Source organism: Prionailurus viverrinus, chromosome A2, assembly GCF_022837055.1.
Source record: "Prionailurus viverrinus isolate Anna chromosome A2, UM_Priviv_1.0, whole genome shotgun sequence".
Lineage (NCBI taxonomy): Eukaryota > Metazoa > Chordata > Mammalia > Carnivora > Felidae > Prionailurus > Prionailurus viverrinus.
The window spans coordinates 163,331,274-163,353,180 of NC_062562.1; the positions used below are offsets into that span (position 1 = coordinate 163,331,274).

Below are 21,907 nucleotides of genomic sequence, written 5' to 3' on the forward strand. Positions count from 1 at the left end.
TCTGTTCTTGTCATGGAGTTCACCTGGTGATCTCCATTCATTCTGTATCAGTATTATGCATTCATTTCAAAGTTAAAAATTTGTCCATATTGATTTTTAAACCAAAATTAATTTAATTATATTATGAATAAAATAATCAGTATTTAAATTTAATTACCACCTATAATGTAGGTAGGCATTACTGTGATTCATACTGTCTACATCCAGTATTCAAACACAAGTATTGCCTCAGTGAAAGAAGATTACTCAAACAGAATCAATCTATTGACAGGACTATAGCTCGGTGACAGGTTTATGGCTGACACTAGAAACAATGCATATGTCCCACATTTGCATTGCAAAACAGCAATAATATGTAATACAATATTCAAGGGAAATTTACTTCCACTTAAACAACAAAGCTGTGTTTCATGGTAAAATATTTTACACTGCTTCAGCTTTTAAATTTAAATTAAAGCTAATTATAACTAAATTAAAATTCAAACTTCCTTTTCTCAGGTACACCAGCTACATTTCAAGTGCTCAATAGCCACACATGACTAATGCTTACCATACTGAACACTGAAATTTCTAGAAAATACTCAAATATTTGGAACTCAAACACATACGTCTAAATAACCCATGAGTGAGAAAAAACATCACAAAGAATATAGAAAATATTTTTTTTTAATTTTTTTTCAACGTTTATTTATTTTGGGGACAGAGAGAGACAGAGCATGAACGGGTGAGGGGCAGAGAGAGAGGGAGACACAGAATCGGAAACAGGCTCCAGGCTCCGAGCCATCAGCCCAGAGCCCGATGCGGGGCTCAAACTCACGGACCGCGAGATCGTGACCTGGCTGAAGTCGGACGCTTAACCGACTGCGCCACCCAGGCGCCCCAGAAAATATTTTAAACTGATAGTGAAAACGGAATATACACAAATTTGTGAGATGTAGATACACATGTGTAGAGGGAAATTTTATAACTTCCTATCCTTATGTTAGAAAACAAGAATTTTTAATAATTTATAAGATATTGTAGATAATACATTGTAGAGACTCAAGATATTACTATCTCCTGAAGAATATTGACTTTGTTGTAGCAGGCACTTAAATTACTGGTGGATCGGGGCGTCTGGGTGGCTCAGTCGGTTGAGCGTCTGGCTTCAGGTCAGGTCATGATCTCACGGTTTGTGAGTTTGAGCCCCGCGTCAGGCTCTGTGCTGACAGCTTGGAGCCTGGAGCCTGTTTTGGAATCTGTGTCTCCCTCTCTCTCTGCTCCTCCCCTGCTTGTGCTCTGTCTCTATCTCTCAAAATAAATAAATGAACATTTAAAAAAATTACTGGTGGATCACTTTGGCTTTGAGAAGGCTTGGTTTTACACATTCCTAGGAAGGGACTACTTTGAGCTTGGTCTTCTTTTATTTTATTTTATTTTATTTTTATTTTTATTTTTTTAATATAAAATTTATTGTCAAATTGGTTTCCATACAACACCCAGTGCTCATCCCAAGTGCTCATCCCAAAAGTTGCTCTCCTCAATGCCCATGAGCTTGGTCTTCTTTTAGAGCAAATCCCTTTGCCCTGATGTGGTTTTTACTCCAGAAACATGACCCTTTCAGTATCGCCATGGAATGCTTGGTGAACTGGAACCTCAGATTCCATCTTTGCTGCTATCAGTACTGTGACCAATCCTTTCAGGCTTCCGGAAAAAAATTTCTTCTAGACAGTTTGGGGATTACAGTTCCCTGTAGTGTCTGCCTGCATTTGGTCACTCCCCAGTGCCTTCAAGCAACTGTTGTATAATTATTATTATTTTGTATTTTCTACATAGTTTTTCAGTGTTATTACAGGAGTGTTGGGAGCTGGAAACAACCCCTGATACTTTTAACAGCTGCTTGGACCCAACGGGGGAGGAAACAACCTAGTGTGCACTGAGCTCTTCTGGTTGTCCACATCCCCATTTTTCATGCTTTGTTCAGTGTAGAGATGTTTTTAGAAAGGCACAAATTCTGAAGCTGGCGATTTCACAGCCTTGGCCAAGACAACACTCTGTCTTCAGCCCACCCCCACCTCCACCCACATCACTTTTTTTCTTACTGGTTCACAGACTGTGGAGTTTCCAGAACATAACCACACACGTCTTCCCCCATTGTCTGAAGCTGAGGGAGCGATAGTGCCCCATCTATCCCTTCTCCTGAAATCTTGTGGGACTTATCACCACTGATTTGTAATCATAAAGGAGAAAAGAACCCACTGTATTTGATGAAAACCAATTTCTTGGGGCGCCTGGGTGGCGCAGTCGGTTAAGCGTCCGACTTCGGCCAGGTCACGATCTCGCGGTCCGTGAGTTCGAGCCCCGCGTCAGGCTCTGGGCTGATGGCTCGGAGCCTGGAGCCTGTTTCTGATTCTGTGTCTCCCTCTCTCTCTGCCCTTCCCCGTTCATGCTCTGTCTCTCTCTGTCCCAAAAATAAATAAACGTTGAAAAAAAAATTTAAAAAAAAAAACCAATTTCTTTAGGATTTTTATTTATTTTATTATTTTATTTTTCTTTTTTCAAGGATTTTTATTGGATAACGTGTTTTGAGTAACTTGCCATTTAGACTCAGTGAATGAGGCTGTCATTTGGTCAATGTATTTTCTTTTTTTTTTTATTTTTTTGTATTAAAATTTTTTTTTCAACGCTTATTTATTTTTGGGACAGAGAGAGACAGAGCATGAACAGGGGAGGGGCAGAGAGAGAGGGAGACACAGAATCAGAAACAGGCTCCAGGCTCTGAGCCATCAGCCCAGAGCCTGACGCGGGGCTCGAACTCACGGACCGCGAGATCGGGTCAATGTATTTTCTGTTATGAAATTAACAAAGCTGACAGTTAAAACAAGATCACTTAAAGAAATTAATCTTCTAATGGAAATGCAAATGATTTTAGCTTTCACCCTGAAGAATGAATGCCTGAGAATAACAAAGGAAATATAAAAATGTAGACTGACATATTATACGCAAAGCCTCTGAAATGAAATCAATATTTTATTCATAAGAAAGGAAGAAAAGTAGGAGGCAAGAACAGAATTGAAAATCCTGACATAGATCTTACAGAATATGAAAACGTATCATATGATCAACGTGCTTCAGCTCAGTGGGAAATTGATGGCATATCTAATAAATGGTTCTGGCACAAAGACTTAAGTATGCACCCCCAAATAAGTCTTGTTGGGCCCTGAGACACTTTTCTGAATATTCTGGCAAAAGAAACGCTCAAACTTTCTTAGAGGTCCATTTGGTCTGGGTTAGAGAGGTGTCCCGGCCTCCACACTGCGAGATGTAGTCCGCGGGCATCTGGTTGTAGAGACTTAACCATTGGACGAAACCAAACAGACCTGACGCTGTGTCCTCTGACCGCCCTCCAGCACTTTCCACCCCTCCCAGATGAAGGTAACTGGAGACCCTCTGTCACACAGCTTGAAGGAAGGAAAAGAGACTAGGGGCGGGTATGCTGCTCCAGTCTGCTCCAATTCTGCTTCCATCAGTTGGTCAGACTCTCCAGAAGCATCTAGAACCTCAAAGCTGAGGTGCACCTGAGGCGCACCTATCTCCTTATGCAGCTAGATGGCCAGAGCCAGACCCCATTCTGCTTTCTTCTCCATGCGCAGCAACAGCCCTCCAGAAAGACGCCCGCGCACTGCAGAGTTCTCCCCTCCACCTGGCATGCTGCTCCCTACAGCGTAGAAGCCATTCAACCGCCCCGGAAGGTGTGATGAAGGCCCCCGGGGGGTTCGAGCTGGGCACTCCGGACCGCACCCGCGGATCAGGAGACTGGGATGGCCAAGGACCCACGGGCACGGAGAGGCCGACAGCTGGCCACGGAGGCTGAGGCCCGGCCGAGGCTCAAATGGGCTCCCTCTTCAGCAGACGTCTGTAAACTTCCTCCGATTCCTTCTGGATCTGGCACAGACCCTCCCGCCAGGGCTCCGCGCCGGGCGCCTCCTCTGAGCCGCTCCCCCCGGGCACCTGCTTCTCCTGGCCGTCTCCGCGCAGACCGTTCAGCTGGCAGTAGCGGTAGGCGCGGTTGCTGAAGTGCCGGTGGTTGTTCTCCCACAGGATGCAGTTGACCTGCCCCAGGAGCTCCCGCAGCTGCGCCTCCTGCTCCGCGCCGCCCGTCGCGTTGTTGAAGGCGCAGTGGCGCCGTGAGCACTGCCGGTCCAGCCGGGCCAGGGGCTCGTTGTCGGTCTCCCGCACGTACTGCTCCAAGGAGCCCCCTTCCAGGTCCTCCTTGCGCGTGAACACCAGCACCGTGTGGGCCAGCACGTCCACCCCGAAGGCCTCCTGCAGGCGCCGCACCGCCCGCCGGTCCTCTTCCGTGTAGCGGCCCAGCTGCGTCACCAGCAGCACCGCGTGCGGCCCGGGGGCGGAAAAGACGACCGCCTCGCACACGGCCTCCAGCGGGGCACACGGGGACAGGATGTCGGGGGTGTCGATCACCTCGAGCTCCAGGCCGGCCCAGTCGCGGCTGGCCCTCTGCAGGGCCCGGGTCACCGGTAGAGCGCTGAGTTTAGACTGGAATTCTTTCCTGCCCAGGATGCTGTTTCCCGTCGCACTCTTCCCGCTGCCGGCTTTCCCCACTAGGAGGAGCCTCAGTCTCTGGGGGCTCGGTGGGGCCTTCCCCAGACCTGGAAGCGCCGAAACAAAGCAGAGGGAGCTGGGGTTAGAGCCGCGTGGCTGGGAGCTCCCTGACCGGGGCAGGGCGTCGGCGGGAGGCGGGGGGGGGGGGGGGGGGGGGGGGGGGGGAGCGGAAGACCCGCCTCTGCACCGGAGACCTGCGGGGGGAGGGGGACGGGGGAGGGGGACGGGGGAGTCTCACGTTCTTTCTTGCCTTTTTAAAGCCTTTTTTTTAACAAGTGTGGTAAAAAGACAATGTAAAAAATTATAGAATATAGCAAAATTCATCATTGTACCCAGTTTGAGGTGAGGCGCTCAGTGCATTCACATCATGTGCAATCATCACTGTGCACCTCAAGAATTTTTTTTATCATCCCAGACTGTCCTGATGAAACCGCAACTCCCCATTACTCCCTCCGCACTAATTCCTGGTGACCTCTAGTGTTCTTTCTGCGTCTAGGAGTCTGACCATTCTAGGTAGAACATGCGAGTGGAATATTGCAGGGTTTGCTTTTTTGTGTCTGGCTTCTTTAATTCAGCATAACGCCCTCAGATTCACCCATGTTGTAGCACGTGTCCGGACTGCCTTCCTTTTTAAGGCTGGATCATACCCCATTGTAGGTTTGTATCATATTTTGTTTATTCATAAACATATATGAACATTTGGGTTGTTTCCACCTTTTACTATTGTGAATAATGCTGCTGTGAACATTAGCGTACAAATGTCTGAGTCCCGGGCTCTCAGTTCTTTTGGGTATCCACCCAGAAGGGGAATTGCTGGATGGTGTGGTCGAATACCACATTTTTATGGTTCGGTTTTGACATTTCTTATCAGGGTCATCTGTTCTCACCCAGATGGGAATTAGCCCAGTATGACTATGGAACCCTGGGCTTCCCTAAGTCTCCCTGATTGGAGATCCTTCTCAGTAAGAGCAGGAAGAAAAAGAAACACGTGACCTCATGCGTCTGACCATATCACCTTCTTCAGCTTTTGTGGCAGAGAATGTTGGGAGTGTGGGACCACCTCAACCCACCCCCAGGCTCCAAGTGCAGAAACACCCTGCGGCCACATTCTTATTCAGCAGCCTTGAAGTCTGGGTTGGACATTCTCACCCAGCAGAATACCAGAACCATGAGCTGAGAGAGACTTGGAGATGCCAATTTAATATCGAGAAACCTAGTGTCAAGGTTCTTGGATTCTTGGGGCTGAGCACCAGGAAGGGAATTAATTCCCTTCTGACCTTTCAGATCTGAGACCCAGAGCACACAGAGAAATGCCAACTAATAAATGGTTTCCAAGTCTATCCCCCCATTGAAGATAGTGATGTGTCTCAACAGCAGAGCCCTGAGCCTCCTGAGGGGAGGATGGACACTGACTTCCTCAGAATCTCTTCAGCAATGACATGTTTTTTCTGCTGCCTGCCACCCAGGCCAGGCTGACCCAGCAGCCAATTCTGACCGAATGGCTTTGACTCCCTCCAGCTTCCCCCAGCTGACTTGAAAGGAATTTGAGTGAATGGATGAGGGTTTCAAGGAAGCATGGAACATTCACCTCTGCCCTCCCAGCCAATGAAAAGCTGGGCAAAGGTAGCAAACCCTGTCTCTGCACACGCCTGGGACCAGAGCACACCACTGGAATTTAAATATACCACTTGAGCGCTGGAGAGGATTTTTCAAGTAATATTTAACCTTGATTGCCGCAAGAATAGGTAAATTGGCCCCTGGGTGGTTCAGTCAGCTGGGCGTCTGACTTCGGCTCAGGTCATGATCTCACACTCTGTGAGTTTGAGCCTGCTTCAGATTCTATGTCTCCCTCTCTCTGCCCCTCCCCCATTCATGCTCTGTCTCTGTCTCAAAAATAAGCATCAAAAAACATTTAAAAAAAAAAGAATAGGTAAATCGGGTATCAGCACTTCTATGGGTAATTTGCTTTGGTGGTTTATTAATAAGGCTCTCTCCCAGTGGCTCAGGCCATTGAAGTTCATGTAGTAAAAAGCTGTTTGTGTTAAAATACATAATGAATCACAAATAATTTCTTCTGGGCAGGAAATTGGATGGATTTCCAGCATTCCCAGATTATGTCTGCCCAAGGTAGATGGCAAAGTTGAGCCCTTGAAAGTTAAAAGCCTGGCCCTGATGCAGTAGCTTTTGGAGAGAACCCCCTCCAGAAGGCCAAGCCCAGTTCTGAGGCAGCAGGCAAGTACATCCTGTCTGCTCACATGCTGCTTTGCAACCCGTATGACCCTGAGAGCTCTCCCATCTGATCCAGCCAAGCACCTGCATGGGGTCTGTTGGCTGCAGAGCCTCGGGCTCCAGTGAGCCGTTTGGTCACACCGACTATCAGCACATCCTACCTGAGGAAGCAAGCCCAGAATGCACAGACCCCTTTCTTTGGGCCTGGCACAGAGATTTAGTAAAGGGGGCGGCTGGCACTGTGTCTCCCTTCGTTTCCCCCACTGTGCCCATCAGGCCCCTCTCTGTCTTATTTGGCTGCAGTAAAGGAAGACCCCCCCCCAACCCAAAGCCCCCTTGATGGCAGCCCAGGTGGGCAAATCTCTACAGGGATGGACCCCGCTGCCTGTCCCAGTGCACCACCTGTCATTAAACATCCCCATCCACACCTCTCTCAAGCTCATTTCTGCTAGAAAGTAGTTTACCTCCTATAACGTCTTGTTTAGGATCCTGACACAGTGCTCCTGCAGGATTATCCTGGACAATCTCTTCATATTCTTCCTTCTTTATCTAGAGAAAACCATAATATGTCTTACTGGTTTTTCAACAGTTTTAAGAGGCACCTGACTTTTGCCTTTCTCTTGCCAGAAGCTTAGGTTTGAGGGGAGCAGCCTGAATGAGGAGAGAGAGGAGGGCGTCTGAGGGGTCTCTCCTTCCTTTGCAGACCCTGTTTTCTCTCCTCTCCCCCCATCCCTACTGTGGTCTCTATTGGCAGTGTAAGAGACTTCATGGAGAAAGGTGAACTGTGAACTGGCCTGACAGCCGAGGTGGCAGGTAGTATTTGGAGAGACAGGGTCCTAGAGCTGTTCTGTGAGGAGAGAAAAGAACAGAGAGCAGAGGCAGGTCTGATACTGGGTCCTGAGAGCAGTGGGAAGACTGGTGTGGCCACAGTGTATCTGGAGGGCATGGGCAGGAAGTCGTGGCGAGGGACTGGCTGGGGGATGGGGGCAGGGATCTTGGGCCAAAACGGGTAGTCCAGGCCTGACCTTTGGGGAAGGTTTGGCAGTTAGGAAGTTAGGATTACAGAGGGCTTACAGGTTGGTGGCCAGGTTCTGCTGTGAGGACAGGAATGGGGCCATCAGGGTGTGGGGCAGAGTCCTGCTGGGAGCCAGGAGACCGCAGTGCTCATCTCCAATGGCCATCAGTTGGTCACAGTGGATGGTCACACTGCCTGGGCCTTATTGTCCCCATAAGTGTGAATGCTAGGCCTGAACTAAATGTCCCTGAGGTCTCCTCCCCTGTGGGAAGGGCCATGCCACTCTATCCAGGAACTTCAGGCATCCTTCTGAGGACAGCATGTAACCTCGCTCAGTGCATCCTGCCTCATGGACTAACACAGTTGCCTATGTCAGGGGCCCATCAGCCTATAGCTGCTTGATATTCTCTGTGGAGTCAGGGAGGAAACTGCATGGCTCCAGGACTGTTTTTCCAGAACATGTAAGACTCTCAGAGACAAAGTCAGTTGAATGTCGCCAGACAAAGGCTGTGGGGTGTGGGGAGACCCAGCTACAGGGGGCCCTGATAGGCCTGGTTTTCCCATTGCCACAACATCCTCAGAAAGTCATTGTACTCTGTTAACCTGGCAAATGACTTCAGTCCTGCCCTTATCCTGGGAGCTGCCCAGTGGGAGGTCAGTGTGGCCCTTGCTGTATGGTTGTTGGCTTTACTTAGCAATGTCACCTCTGAAGGGCCAGGCTCAAAACAGTCACAGTCCAGTAAGTCATGTGACTTCAGGAAAAGAGAGTGACCAGGTCAGGGGAACAGCTGTCCCCAGCTATCCCTAGCAGGGATACAGCATTTGCTTATCCAAAGGGCTTCTGGAACAAGGAGATTAGTGCTCCTATCTCTGTACCTGGAGACCCCTCAACCTCTTTGTCCTTCGCTTCTTTACATCCTTGGTGGAAACTGAGGCAGTACTTCACCAGCAAAATCTCGTGACTCCTTTAGAAAGAAGGGGAGGCTCAGTGGAAAGTAACAGCAGGGCGGGTAGGTGAGCTGGGTGAGGAACACAGGCAGAAAATTTGCACTGTGCGCCCCAGCCTTGCACCAGCAAGTGAGTCTGCGCCCCAGGCCTTGCTGCTTTGCCCCTGCCCGGCCAGCACCTCACATGCCTGCCTCACCGCACTTGGTAGGTTTTGTCTCCAGCACAGAGCATAAGCAGCTATGTCCCCCCACTTAATGCTTCTCAGGAGGAGAGTCAACTCGCCAAAGCATCTTGCTCAGAGCTAAACAGTGAATTCGAGCAGGGAACAGAGTTCTTCTGACTCTTATTCATGGATGGGTTCGTACCACTGTAAACGCACACTGCATGCACTACACACGTGCACTCACAAACACAACACACACCCACACACTCACAAACACACACCCACACAAACACAGCACACACTAATACACTTGCAAACATACACACAAACACAACACACACCCACACACTCGCAAACACACACCCACACTCACATTCACACAGACTCACAAACACAACAAACACACACACACTCAAATACAACCACACATAGTCACAAACAGCACACACCCACACTCACAAACACAACACACGCCCACACACTTGCAAACATGCACACACTCACAAACTTGCAAACACACACTCATAAACACAGCATACACCTATACACAAACACACACACACAAACGTGTCACACATAACACTGCACACATACAATCAGAAAACTCCACACACATATTCACAAATACATAAACACATAAACACACACACAAAACACACAAACATAAAACACCCACATACACACAGAAACAAATACACAACATACACAGTCACACAAACACACATAAATACACAACATACACAGTCACAAAAACACACAGATACACATCAACATAAACATACACATCAGCACATCACACACACTCCACCCATACACATACACTCCCAAACACAGCACATACACAAACACAAACATACAACACACATAGAAACATACATACACAACACACACACACGCACACAAACACACACTCTCACTCACTCAGACTTACCACTCCGTCAGCCGTAGAGGAAGAGGAATGGTCATGTTTTCTGTCTCCTGGGTCCGTGCTGTCTTGTGAGTTCTTTGTGTCTCCTTTTAGGGACGACACATTGCAGGCTTCTGGGGACTTTGACTGGAAGAGGTAGAGGAAAGTGTCCATGGCATATGAATATATAGAATACATTGCTTATAGTTTTCAGTAAAATGGGATCAGAAAGCTCAGCTCAAGCTTTGCTTGAGCTTTGCTCAAGAAAGAGCAAAGTCTGCTGTGTGGGGAACAGGAAGTGGGTGAGAACACCCAGGGCCAAGCCCTTCTCAGTCGGAACACATGCTGCACTTTGTCTGTGGCTTTGGTAATATAAACAGGAAAAACAAGAACATCAGTATTGTTATTATTTTTGTCCTGAACCAGGATAACTCAGAGGCTTAGAAAGAAGCAGCAGACCCTTCAGAAAATTTTGTGCCAGGGACCTGATTTTTTACTGATCTCCTCCCTTGTTTGCAAGTTGCCTGTCTCCTGCACGTACCAATGCCTTCACCATTGTGGTGGATGCCCATTGTCTCTTCCTCCCTCCTTAACTCCAACTTCCTTTAAGTATTTTCTCTCAGGTCGAGACCTGCAGACTGGAACTGCTGGGTCCTGGGTGGCACATCCTCAGAGATTAGAGCTACTCCACCGGCTCCAGTCAGCTGACTGTGGGCCATGGGACTCGTCAGCTCCAAAACAATTGAGCCAATCCCTTGTAATAAATCTCTTTATGTATGTGTGTATACAACACACACACACACACACACACACACACACACACACGTCTGACAATCCACAATTCTGTGCCATATCTGAGTCTGGTCATCCCTGTGTCTCCAGACTGGACTTCTTCTTTCCTGTTAGCACACCTTGTGTGGATGTGGAAAGCTGGATGGGATCTATCTTATATTAGGAATTAACATAGCTAGAGCTGCGGGTGAGGTTTTGTATTCATCTGTCTACGAGTTGGGCTGTGTTCATATTTGCTGAAGCTGTAGAGCTGGCTTCCTCTAACATTCCTGTCTGTTCTCACTGTTGTTGGTGGGTTTCCCTAGGAAGCCCTTCTTAAATAGAGTTTCTATCTTGCTGTTTTTTCAGCTTTTTAAAAATTTATTTTTATGTTTATTCATTTTTTTTTAAATTTTTTTTTTAACGTTTATTCATCTTTGAGACAGAGAGAGACAGAGCATGAATGGGGGAGGGTCAGAGAGAGGGAGACACAGAATCTGAAACAGGCTCCAGGCTCTGAGCTGTCAGCACAGAGCCCGACGCGGGGCTCGAACTCACAGACCGTGAGATCATGACCTGAGCCGAAGTCGGCCGCCTAACCGACTGAGCCACCCAGGCGCCCCTGTTTATTCATTTTTGAAAGACAGAGAGAGACAGAGCACAAGCAGGGGTGGGGCAGAGAGAGAAGGGGACACAGAATCTGAAGCAGTCTCCAGGCTCCAAACTGTCAGCACACAGCCCAACGTGGGGCTCAAACCCATGGACCTCGAGATCATGACCTGAGCTGAAGTCAGGCGCTCAGCTGACTGAGTCACCCAGGCACCCCTGTTCTATCAGCTTTAATTCACTGTTTTTATACTGAAGCCCTGTTGATGGGGTGGTAGGAGTGGGTGTGGGAAGCATGATCTTAAAATTAAATCCCACTCTCTCAGTGGGTCTGCAACCCCGGGTTGTGATCATCACAATTTTTTAGCTTTTCCTTCTGTGTCCCCACTTTGGGTGATCCAGGTGATATGGCCACTTCCCACCTTTTTCTCCTCATTTCACTGTCACCTCTCTCTTCTCTCATCTGCTCTGGCCTTGATGGACTTTAGTCACTTGAATGCTTCATCCATCTTTTTTCTCAGGAACTGCTGTGAAATTCTTCCTTCTTGGGGAAGATATGCTAGTAATAAAAAGACTTTGATAAACATTTTGGAGGCTGAATGGAAATTTGGAAGTTTAAAATATTCACTGTTAGGGTGCCTGGGTGGCTCAGTCAGTTGAGTGCCTGATTCTTGATTTTGACTCAGGTCATAATCTCCTGGTTCATGGGATCAAGCCCTGCATCAGGCTCTGTGCTGACAGCGTGGAGCCTGCTTGGGATTCTGTCTCTCCCTCTTCCTCTTCCCCTCCCCTGCTTGCTCTCTATTTCTAAAATAGAAATAAAATAAAATACAATGTTTACTATTTATACTATTTTAAATATTTATCTAGAGGAAATATACGTTAAAACCATAAAAGACAAACAAATAGCATGTATAAAAAATATAAGGTGGCTATAAAATCATTATTTATAAATGCTATGATTATTACCTGGGAAAATCAAGAGAATAAACCATATAACATGCTCCTAGAAGAGAATAAACCTATAACCATGCTCCTATAAACAATAAAAGACCTTAATAAGTTGATGGATGCAAAATTAAATAAAAACCATAAAAACTGACTCACATAAGCCAATTATGTTAACTTAACAATACCCAATTATATATAACTTGTGAATTAAAAAATAACAACAAAAAGTAAAATGCCTAAGAATAAACTTGAAAATTGTGTGAATGTTCCATATAAAGGAAACTTCTGACACTGTGGAGCAAATAGAACTCTCACATGATGTTTAGTGAAAATGCTCATTGGTAGAACTCTTCTGGAAAAGTCTGTAGTATCTAGGAAACCTGAATATTACACATAGCTAATATTGAGCTGTTCTACCCCAAGGTACATACCCAACATAAATATGTGCTTCTGTTCTGCGAAAGGTAATGTCTGTGATATTTATAGTGGTGGCACTTAGAATAACAAAAAAATGGAAACAATGTAAATGCCCATCAACTTAAGTATTCTCACGACAAAAAAAGAAAGAAAAGAAAAATGGTAACCAAGTGAGGTGGTGGATATGATAATTAGCTAGATTATGGTGACTATTTCACAATGTATGCCTATATCAAATCAACAACTTGTATACCTTAAATATATGTAATTTTTATTTGTCAATTATATCTGAATAAAACTAGAAAATAAAATAAAGTAAAATAGCTGAAAAACGGTTTTAAAATGAAAAAGCAGGGGTGCCTGGGTGGTTCAGTCAGTTAAGTGTCCAACTTTTGATGTCAGCTCAGATCTTGATCTCAGAGTAGTGAGTCCAAGCTCCATGCTGGGTGGGTGTGGAACCCACTTTACAAACAAACAAACAAAGAAATAAAAATTGAAAAAGCAGAAGTAACATAGCCTACATTAATTGGGTTAATTATACAGGTTATATATTCATTCATAAATTATAAATTGTATGTATTTAAATTGGGTTATATTCACACAACAAAATACTAATAGTGAGAATGCACAATTTATTGCTACTTATTATGATATGGATAAATCTCAAACATAATGGTAAGCAAAAAATGAAAACAGAAACAAAAACCAGATACAAAAGAAATACATAGTACATAATTCCATTTATATTAAGTACAAGGACAGCTAAAATGAATCTATGCTATTAGAAGTTCAGCTAGAAGTCACCCTTGGAGAATAATAGGGGGACTTCTGGGATGTTCTGTTTCTTTATCTGAGTGCTGGTTACACTTTATGTTACTATACATCATAAGGGACCCATTATTGTTTCTGAATATTAAAGTATTTTAAAAATAATGACATTGGGATTCCTGGGTGGCTCAGTTGGTTAAGCATCTGACTCTTGATTTCTGCTCAGGTCACGGTCTTAGTTCCTGAGATCAACCTTGCATTGGGCTCCAAACTGATGGTGTGTGGAGCCTGCTTGAGATTCTCTCCTTCTCTCTCTGCCTCTCCCCCACTTGAGTGTGCTCTCTCTCTCTCTCTCTCTCTCTCTCTCTCTCTCAAAGTAAGGGTGACTGAGTGGCTCAATAGGTTAAGCATCTGACTTTGGCTCCAGTCAAGATCTTGGGGTCCATGAATTTGAGCCCCGCATCAGGGTCTGTGCTGACAGCTCAGAGCCTGGAACCTGCTTCGTATTCTGCGTCTCCCTCTCTACCCCTCCCCTGCTCGTGCTCTGTCTCTGTCTCCTTCAAAAATAAACATATCACAGGATACAAAATTAATGTACAGAAATAAGTTGCATTCTTATAACTAATAATGAAGCAACAGAAAGACAAATAAATAAACTGATCCCATTCACGTGCTCATGGGTTGGAAGAATAAATATTGTTAAAATGTCAATACTACCCAAGGCTATCTAGACATTCAATGCAATCCCAATCAAAATTGCACCAGCATTCTTCTTGAAGCTAGAAAAAGCAACCCTAAAATTTGTATGGAACCACAAAAGACCCCGAAGAGCCAAAGTAATTTTGAAGAAGGAGACCAAAGCAGGAGGAATCACAATCCCAGACTTCAACCTCTACTACAAAGCTGTAATCACCAAGACAGCATGGTATTGGCACAAAAACAGACACATAGACCAATGGAATAGAATAGAGACTTCAGAATTGGACCCACAAAAGTATGGCCAACCAATTTTTGACAAAGCAGGAAAGAATATCCAATGGAAAAAAGACAGTCTCTTTAACAAATGATGCTGGGAGAACTGGCCAGCAACATGCAGAAGAATGAAACAAGACCACTTTCTTCACCATTCACAGAAATAAACTCAAAATGGATAAAATACCTGAATGTGAGACAGGAAACCATCAAAACCCTAGAGGAGAAAGCAGGAAAAAACCTCTCTGACCTCAGCTGCAGCAATTTCTTACTTGACACATCTCTAAAGGCAAGGGAATTAAAAGCAAAAATGAACTACTGGGACCTCCTGAAGATAAAGCTTCTGCACTACAAAGGAAACAATCAACAAAACTAAAAGGCAACCAACAGAACGGGAAAAGATATTTGCAAATGATATATGAGACAAAGGGCTAGGATCCAAAAACTATAAACAACTCACCAAAGTCCACACCTGAAAAACAAATACTCTAGTGAAGAAATGGGCAGAAAACATGAATAGACACTTCTCTAAAGACGTCCAGATGGCCAACAGGCACATGAAAAGATGCTCAACATCACTCCTCATCAGGGAAATACAAATCAAAACCACACTGAGGTACCACCTCACGCCAGTCAGAGTAGCCAAAATGAACAAATCAGGAGACTATAGATGCTGAAGAGGATGTGGAGAAATGGGAACCCTCTTGCACTGTTGGTGGGAATGCAAACTGGTGCAGCCACTCTGGAAAACAGTGCGGAGGTCCTTCAAAAAATTAAAAATAGAACTACCCTATGACCCAACAATAGCACTTCTAGGAATTTACCCGAGGGATACAGGAGTGCTGATGCATAGGGGCACTTGTACCCTAATGTTTATAGCAGCACTTTCAACAATAGCCAAATTATGGAAAGAACCTAAATGTCCATCAACTGATGAATGGATAAAGAAATTGTGGTTTATATACACAATGGAATACTACGTGGCAATGAGAAAGAATGAAATATGACCCTTTGTAGCAACATGGATGGAACTGGAGAGTGTTATTCTAAGTGAAATAAGTCATACAGAGAAAGACTGATACCATGTTTTTACTCTTATGTGGATCCTGAGAAACTTAACCGAAGACCATGGGGGAGGGAAAGGAAAAAAAAAGTTAGAGAGGGAGGGAGCCAAACCATAAGAGACTCTTAAAAATTGAGAAGAAAATGAGGGTTGATGGGGGGTGGGAGGGAGAGGAGGGTGGGTGATGGGCATTGAGGAGGGCACCTGTTGGGATGAGCACAGTGTGTTGTATAGAAAACAATTTGACAATAAATTCAATATTAAAACATTTTTTAAATATAAATAAATAAATAAATAAATAAATAAATAAATAAATAAACTTACTTAAAAAAATGTTTAAAGGGGCACCTGGGTAGCTCAGTTGGTTAAGCATCCAACTTCCGCTCAGGTCATGATCTTTTGGTTTGTGGGTTCAAGCTCTGCATGGGGCTCTGTGCTGACAGCTCAGAGCCTGGAGCCTGCTTTGGATTCTGTCTCCGTTTCTGCCCCTCCCCCACTCACGTTCTGCCTCTCAAATATAAACATTAAAATTTTTTTAATTAAAAAAAAATAAAATAAAACAATGACATCAAATTTATCTTCTTTTTTCTGTGCAGCTTGGAATAATAAGACTAACTCTGCTCTTTGTGGCTTATACAAATTTAAAGATGGTGCTCACATCTCTCACCAAATGGATACCTGTTGTAGACAACAGGCCTATTTTTAGACAGTTTATAAAAACAGATCTATATTTATAGAAAAATTTTAAAGAGTCAAATATTAAAAGGATATATTTTGGGATATAGCAAGAAAACAGTTCTCCCCATGGGAATAGTAATGTCATTGCTTTATCTGATCTGATATCTGAAAATATTTATTTATCTTTTTAATTATCTATTCATCTCTATTTTCAAGTGTATTGGCCCAAATCTATTCATAGGATTCTCTTAAATTTTTTATCGTGTTCTTTTTTTTTAATACCCATCACCCACCCTCCCCTCCCTCCCACCCCCCATCAACCCTCAGTTTGTTCTCAGTTTTTATTGTGTTCTTGATCTTTGATTTTGATTCACATTAGCAGAATTGTATGTCATTCCAAAGAATTAGCTTTACTGTGTAAATTTGGGGGTATTTTGTGTTCTTTTAAATTTCATTATTTCTGTTCCTATTTTTATTTATTATTTATTATTTCCTTTCATCTATATTCTGTTTTTCCTTTTGCTAACTTCTCATTTTTCAAATACTTAAATATTTAGAATTATGAATTGCCTTCTAAATACACCTGTAGCTTAGTCCAAAAGCTTGGATTGCTTTAGCTGTTATCCAGTTTCTAAGTATGGTTTTATTCATAAAGGGGGTGACAAAATGCTTTGATTTTTAAAAAAATATATGAATTCCCTCTACTCAGTTTTCAGATAGATCTTTAAAATTTCAGTGAGAAGTTTATAAACTATCAGGAGAAATAAAGGTAGTTTAAGGGCGTAAACAGTGTGTGAAGCACTTAGAGGAGACACAGGACAACGTGGGGATATTGGTGTGTCTACACAGGACACTGACATGGACTTTCCAACTGTTTTAACTGCAATGTTCTCCCTCCAGGACCAGGGCAGGGTGAGTCCAGGAAAGAAGAAGAAGGGCTATTTAAGTCTGAGATTCCCTGGGTGACCAGCCAGTCAAAGACTATCATTGATCTTAACCCCGCCCCCACCCCCTGTAATACTGGTGGCTACCAGATTTCCTCCCCTACCCTCCCTGAACCCTTGATTTATGCTTCATACACTCTAGATCCTTAAATGTATTACATCTTTGTTTCAGCCTCCATTTATGTCATGTGTGTGAGACTCACCCACCCAAGAAGACTGAGATCTTCTCTTATAAACACTACTTCACAGAGCTGGATGCATAGAAGGTGTTCCATTAAGAGCTGCACAGTGAAATACCATCCAATAAGATAAAACAGGAAGGGAAGGGAGAGGATAGCGTGGATGGAGCCAAACCCATCTGAGAAATAAGGGTGTGACTGTGCTGGCTGCTGCAGAAGCAACATGATTAAAAGTTCTGTTTTGTGTTGGACACCATGGCCTCGGCCTTAGTCTCTTTACGAGATCCACTCACCAGCAAAGGGCATCCACATGCAAAAAAATGTAAGGTGAGAAATTCCGATCTTGAGCATGTGTCGTCTTCGTTGAGCTATCCCACTGCATGCACGCCCCGTCCCTCCTGCCCACAGTCTAAGCAGGACCCTTCTGTGAGCACACAGTCCCCTTCCCCTGCACAAAGTCACTTCCCACTGCCCTAGTTCTCCCAGGAATCTCAGGGGAGTAGATGTGTCAAGGTCTCTCCTCATCCGAAAATCCAAGTATTTTCTGACCAAAGCCTCAGATCCTCAGGACCAGGCTCCCTCTATCTTCCAGAACCACCTCATTTGTCAGAAGGCTTTCTCAGGTGTGCTGAAAAACCAGCATCGGGGAACCTAGGTGGCTCAGTCAGTTAAGTGTCTGACTTCGGCTCAAGTCATGAATTTGTGGTTTGTTAGTTTGAGCCCCACATTGGGCTCTGTGCTGACAGCTCAGAGCTTGGAGCCTGCTTTTGATTCTGTGTCTCCCTCTCTCTCTGTTCCTCCCCTTCTCACACTTTGTCTCTCTCTCTCTCTCTCTCTCTCTCTCTCTTTCTTAAAAATAAAGATTTAAAAATTTTTTAAAAAATACATCAGCATGGTTCCATCCCCTCTCTCTTTGAAAACCCAGATACCACAAGAAGCTTGTGAGCTCGTGGCTTTAGGGAAAGGGGAGTGAGAAATGAGTCACTACCATCAGGAATAAAAGCAAAGAAAGGAAGATGAAAAGATAAACCAGAGTTTCTAGAGAGTTTCCCCATGGGGTGCTCCTGATTACAGGCCAAGATGTGGGAGTTCTCACCTCAAAGCCAGAGGACACATTCTACAACGTCCTATTCTATCATAAATAGTATTCTATTTCCTAAAATGGCCCATAATTATACAAAATTCCTTCTATTTTGGATTGCTTTGAGGGGTGGGGGTGGGTTGGAATCCACAAATTACCATGTTGCACCAGATGGTGATAATGATAATGAATATCAGCAATGTCACTGCCATCTTTACCACCTTTGTACTTCTCTTCCATGATGCAGTTCATATTTTTTTAAGTTTATTTATTTATTTTGAGAGAGAGACACAGAGACAGAGATAGGGAGAGAGAATCCCAAGCAGGCTCCATATGGTCAGCACAGATGTTAGGCTCAAACTCAGGAACTGGGAGATCATGACCTGAGCCGAAATCAAGAGTCAGACACTTAACCAACGGAGCCAACCAGTTGCCCCATAACTCATATATTTTTAAACATTGTTCTTATTTTATTCAATTCTTTTGTGTTGCTTTTTAAGTTTATTTTTTAGTAATCTGTATATCCAACATGGGGCTCAAACTCACAACCCCAAGATCAAGAGTCCCATGCTCTTCCAATTGAGCCAGCCAGGTGCCCCAACAATTCATATTTTTGAAAATTATCTATCTCCTTTGTTTTAATTATTCTTCCAAAATCCCTGTGGTACTATGCAAATAGGTAATAAAATCTATTAAAAATATTAGAAAAATAAGGCTTGAATGACATATTAAGATTAGGCAGTTAGTTATGGAGGTGATACAGTCCCAGCTGCTCTTTCTCATATGTACTCTTCATTCTTCAGAGATAAAACTATTATTCTAAATAATATTTTCCATGAGACATCCCATGGCCAGGAAACGAAATGATAAGCTAGAACCCTGCACTAAAACTAGCTAGATAATTATTTTGAAAATTCTTAAATGATAGTTCTTCTAAAAATAAATTCTAGAAGACCAGACTGGAGACATTCTAAATAGAGAAATCTGGAGCTTTTAGTGGAGCTCAAACTCACTATGAGCCTGTGGTGCAAAAAAGCAGTCACCAGGAGAGTTAGCAAACATGGCGGCATAGGAGGATGCTGGGCTCACCGTGTCCAGCTAATCACTTAGATTCCACCCACATTGACCTAAATAACCCAGAAAACCACCAGAAGACTAGCAGAACGGATTCTCTGGAGACAAGCGTAGACAAGAGGCCCACGGAAGAGGGTAGGAAGGGCGGAGAGGCGGTGAGCACTACACGGACTGGCAGGAGGGAGCCAGGGTGGTGGAGGGGCAGGCCGTCCTGCAAGGCAGAGCCCCTTAGTCTGGCTTGCAAAAGCGGAGGGGCCAGACCTAGTGTGTTCTGAAAGTCAGCGGGACTTAACATCTGGAAGGTTATAAGTCAACAGCTCTGCTCGGAGAGCGGGAGGGAGAGTTGTTGAGCCCCGGAGGGCAGAGTTCACCTTGGCAAGGAACAAAGGCGCTGGGACGTGCCATCTCCTTCATCCATCCCCCAGCCAAAATCCCAAAGGGAACCAGTTCCCATCACGGAACTAGCTTGCACCACGCAAACACCCAATGCTGTGCTTCTGCAGATCCATCCCTCCGATGGGTCTGCCTCCCTCCTGGTGCTGCAGGGCCCCTCTCAAAGTGGACCACTGAAGGAAAAGCGAGCTGAGGCTGCCCCTCCTGCCCCTGTGCACCACCCTGGCTAATACACCAGATCCCATGGAAGCAGCGCCACAAGCCTGGCAGTGTGCAAATAGCCCAGACAGGAGCCACACCACCCCACAGTGAGTCCCACCCCTGGGAGAAGGGAATAGAAGGCACACACCAGTCTGACTGTGGCCCCAGCGGTGGGCTGGGGGCAGACATCAGGTCGGACTGCAGCCCCACCCACCAATGCAAGTTACTCCGGACAGCACAGGGGAAGTGTCCTGCAGTTCCGTGTCACTCCAGGGACTATCCAAAATGATGAAACAGAAGAATTCCCCTCAAAAGAAACTCCAGGAAGTAGCAACAGCTAACAAACTAATCAAAAATGATTTAAACAATATAACAGAAAATGAATTTAAAATAATAGTCATAAAATTAATCGCTGGACTTGAAAACAGTATAGAGGACAGCAGAGAATCTATTGCTACAGAGATCAAGGGACTAAGAAACAGTCAGGAGGAGCTAAAAATGCTATAAATGAGCTGCAGAATAAAATGGAGGCGACCACAGCTCAGATTGAAGAGGCAGAGGAGAGAATAGGTGAATTAGAAGATAAAATTATGGAAAAAGAGGAAGCTGAGAAAAAGACAGATAAAAAAATCCAGGAGTATGAGGGGAGAATTAGAGAACTAAGTGATACACTAAAAAGAAATAATTTACGCATAATTGGGATTCCAGAGGAGGAAGAGAGAGGGAAAGGTGCTGAAGGTGTATTTGAAGAAATCATAGCTGAGAACTTCCCTGATCTGGGGAAGGAAAAAGGCATTGAAATCCAAGAGACACAGAGAACTCCCTTCAGATGTAACTTGAATCAATCTTCTGCACAACATATCATAGTGAAACTGGCAAAATACAAGGATAAAGAGAAAATTATGAAAGCAGCTAGGGATAAACATGCTTTAACATATGAAGGGAGACTGATAAGACTAGTGACAGACCTCTCTACTGAAACTTGTCAGGCCAGGAGGGAATGGCAGGAAATCTTCAATGTGATGAACAGAAAAAATATGCAGCCGAGAATCCTTTATCCAGCAAGTTTGTCATTTAGAATAGAAGGAGAGGGGCGCCTGGGTGGCTCAGTCGGCTAAGCGTCCAACTTCAGCTCAGGTCATGATCTCACAGTTCGTGGGTTCGAGCCCCACATCAGGCTCTGTGCTGACAGCTCAGAACCTGGAGCCTGTTTCAGATTCTGTGTCTCCCTCTCTCTCTCTGACCCTCCCCCATTCATGCTCTATCTCTCTCTGTCTCAAAAATAAATAAACGTTAAAAAAAAATTTTTAGAATAGAAGGAGAGATAAAGGTCTTCCCAAAGAAACAAAAACTGAAGGAATTCATCACCACTAAACCAGCCCTACAAGAGATCCTAAGGGGGATCCTGTGAGACAAAGTACCAGAGACATCGCTACAAGCATGAAACCTACGGACATCACAATTACCCTAAACCCATATCTTTCTATAATAACACTGAATGTAAATGGACTAAATGCGCCAACCAAAAGACATAGGGTATCAGAATGCATTAAAAAAAAACAAGACCCTATTTTCTGTCTACAAGAGACTCATTTTAGACCTGAACACCTTCAGACTGAAAGTGAGGGGATGGAGAACTATCTATCATGCTACTGGAAGTCAAAAGAAAACTGGAGTAGCCATACTTATATCAGACAAACTAGACTTTAAATTAAAGGCTATAACAAGAGATGAAGAAGGGCATTATATAATAATTACAGGGTCTATCCATCAGGAAGAGCTAATAATTATAAATGTCTATGCACTGAATACGGAAGCCTCCAAATATATAAAACAATTACTCACAAACATAAACAACCTTATTGATAAGAATGTGGTAATTGCGGGGGACTTTAATACTCCACTTACAACAATGGATAGATCATCTAGACACAGGATCAATAAA

At 44.3% G+C, this 21,907-nt stretch overlaps 1 protein-coding gene across 1 annotated transcript; it reads right to left on the minus strand.

Moving 5' to 3' along the window:
- Positions 1-2,991: 2,991 nt before the first annotated feature.
- GIMAP6 (GTPase, IMAP family member 6) lies at positions 2,992-10,601 on the minus strand. Its single transcript, XM_047828132.1, has 3 exons — positions 9,889-10,601; positions 7,296-7,380; positions 2,992-4,649 (listed from the first exon to the last, which is right to left on the minus strand). Exons 1-3 carry the CDS (start codon positions 10,060-10,062, stop codon positions 3,868-3,870), a joined length of 1,041 nt encoding a protein of 346 aa, XP_047684088.1. The 5' UTR covers positions 10,063-10,601; the 3' UTR covers positions 2,992-3,867.
- Between the last annotated feature and the right edge of the window lie 11,306 nt (positions 10,602-21,907).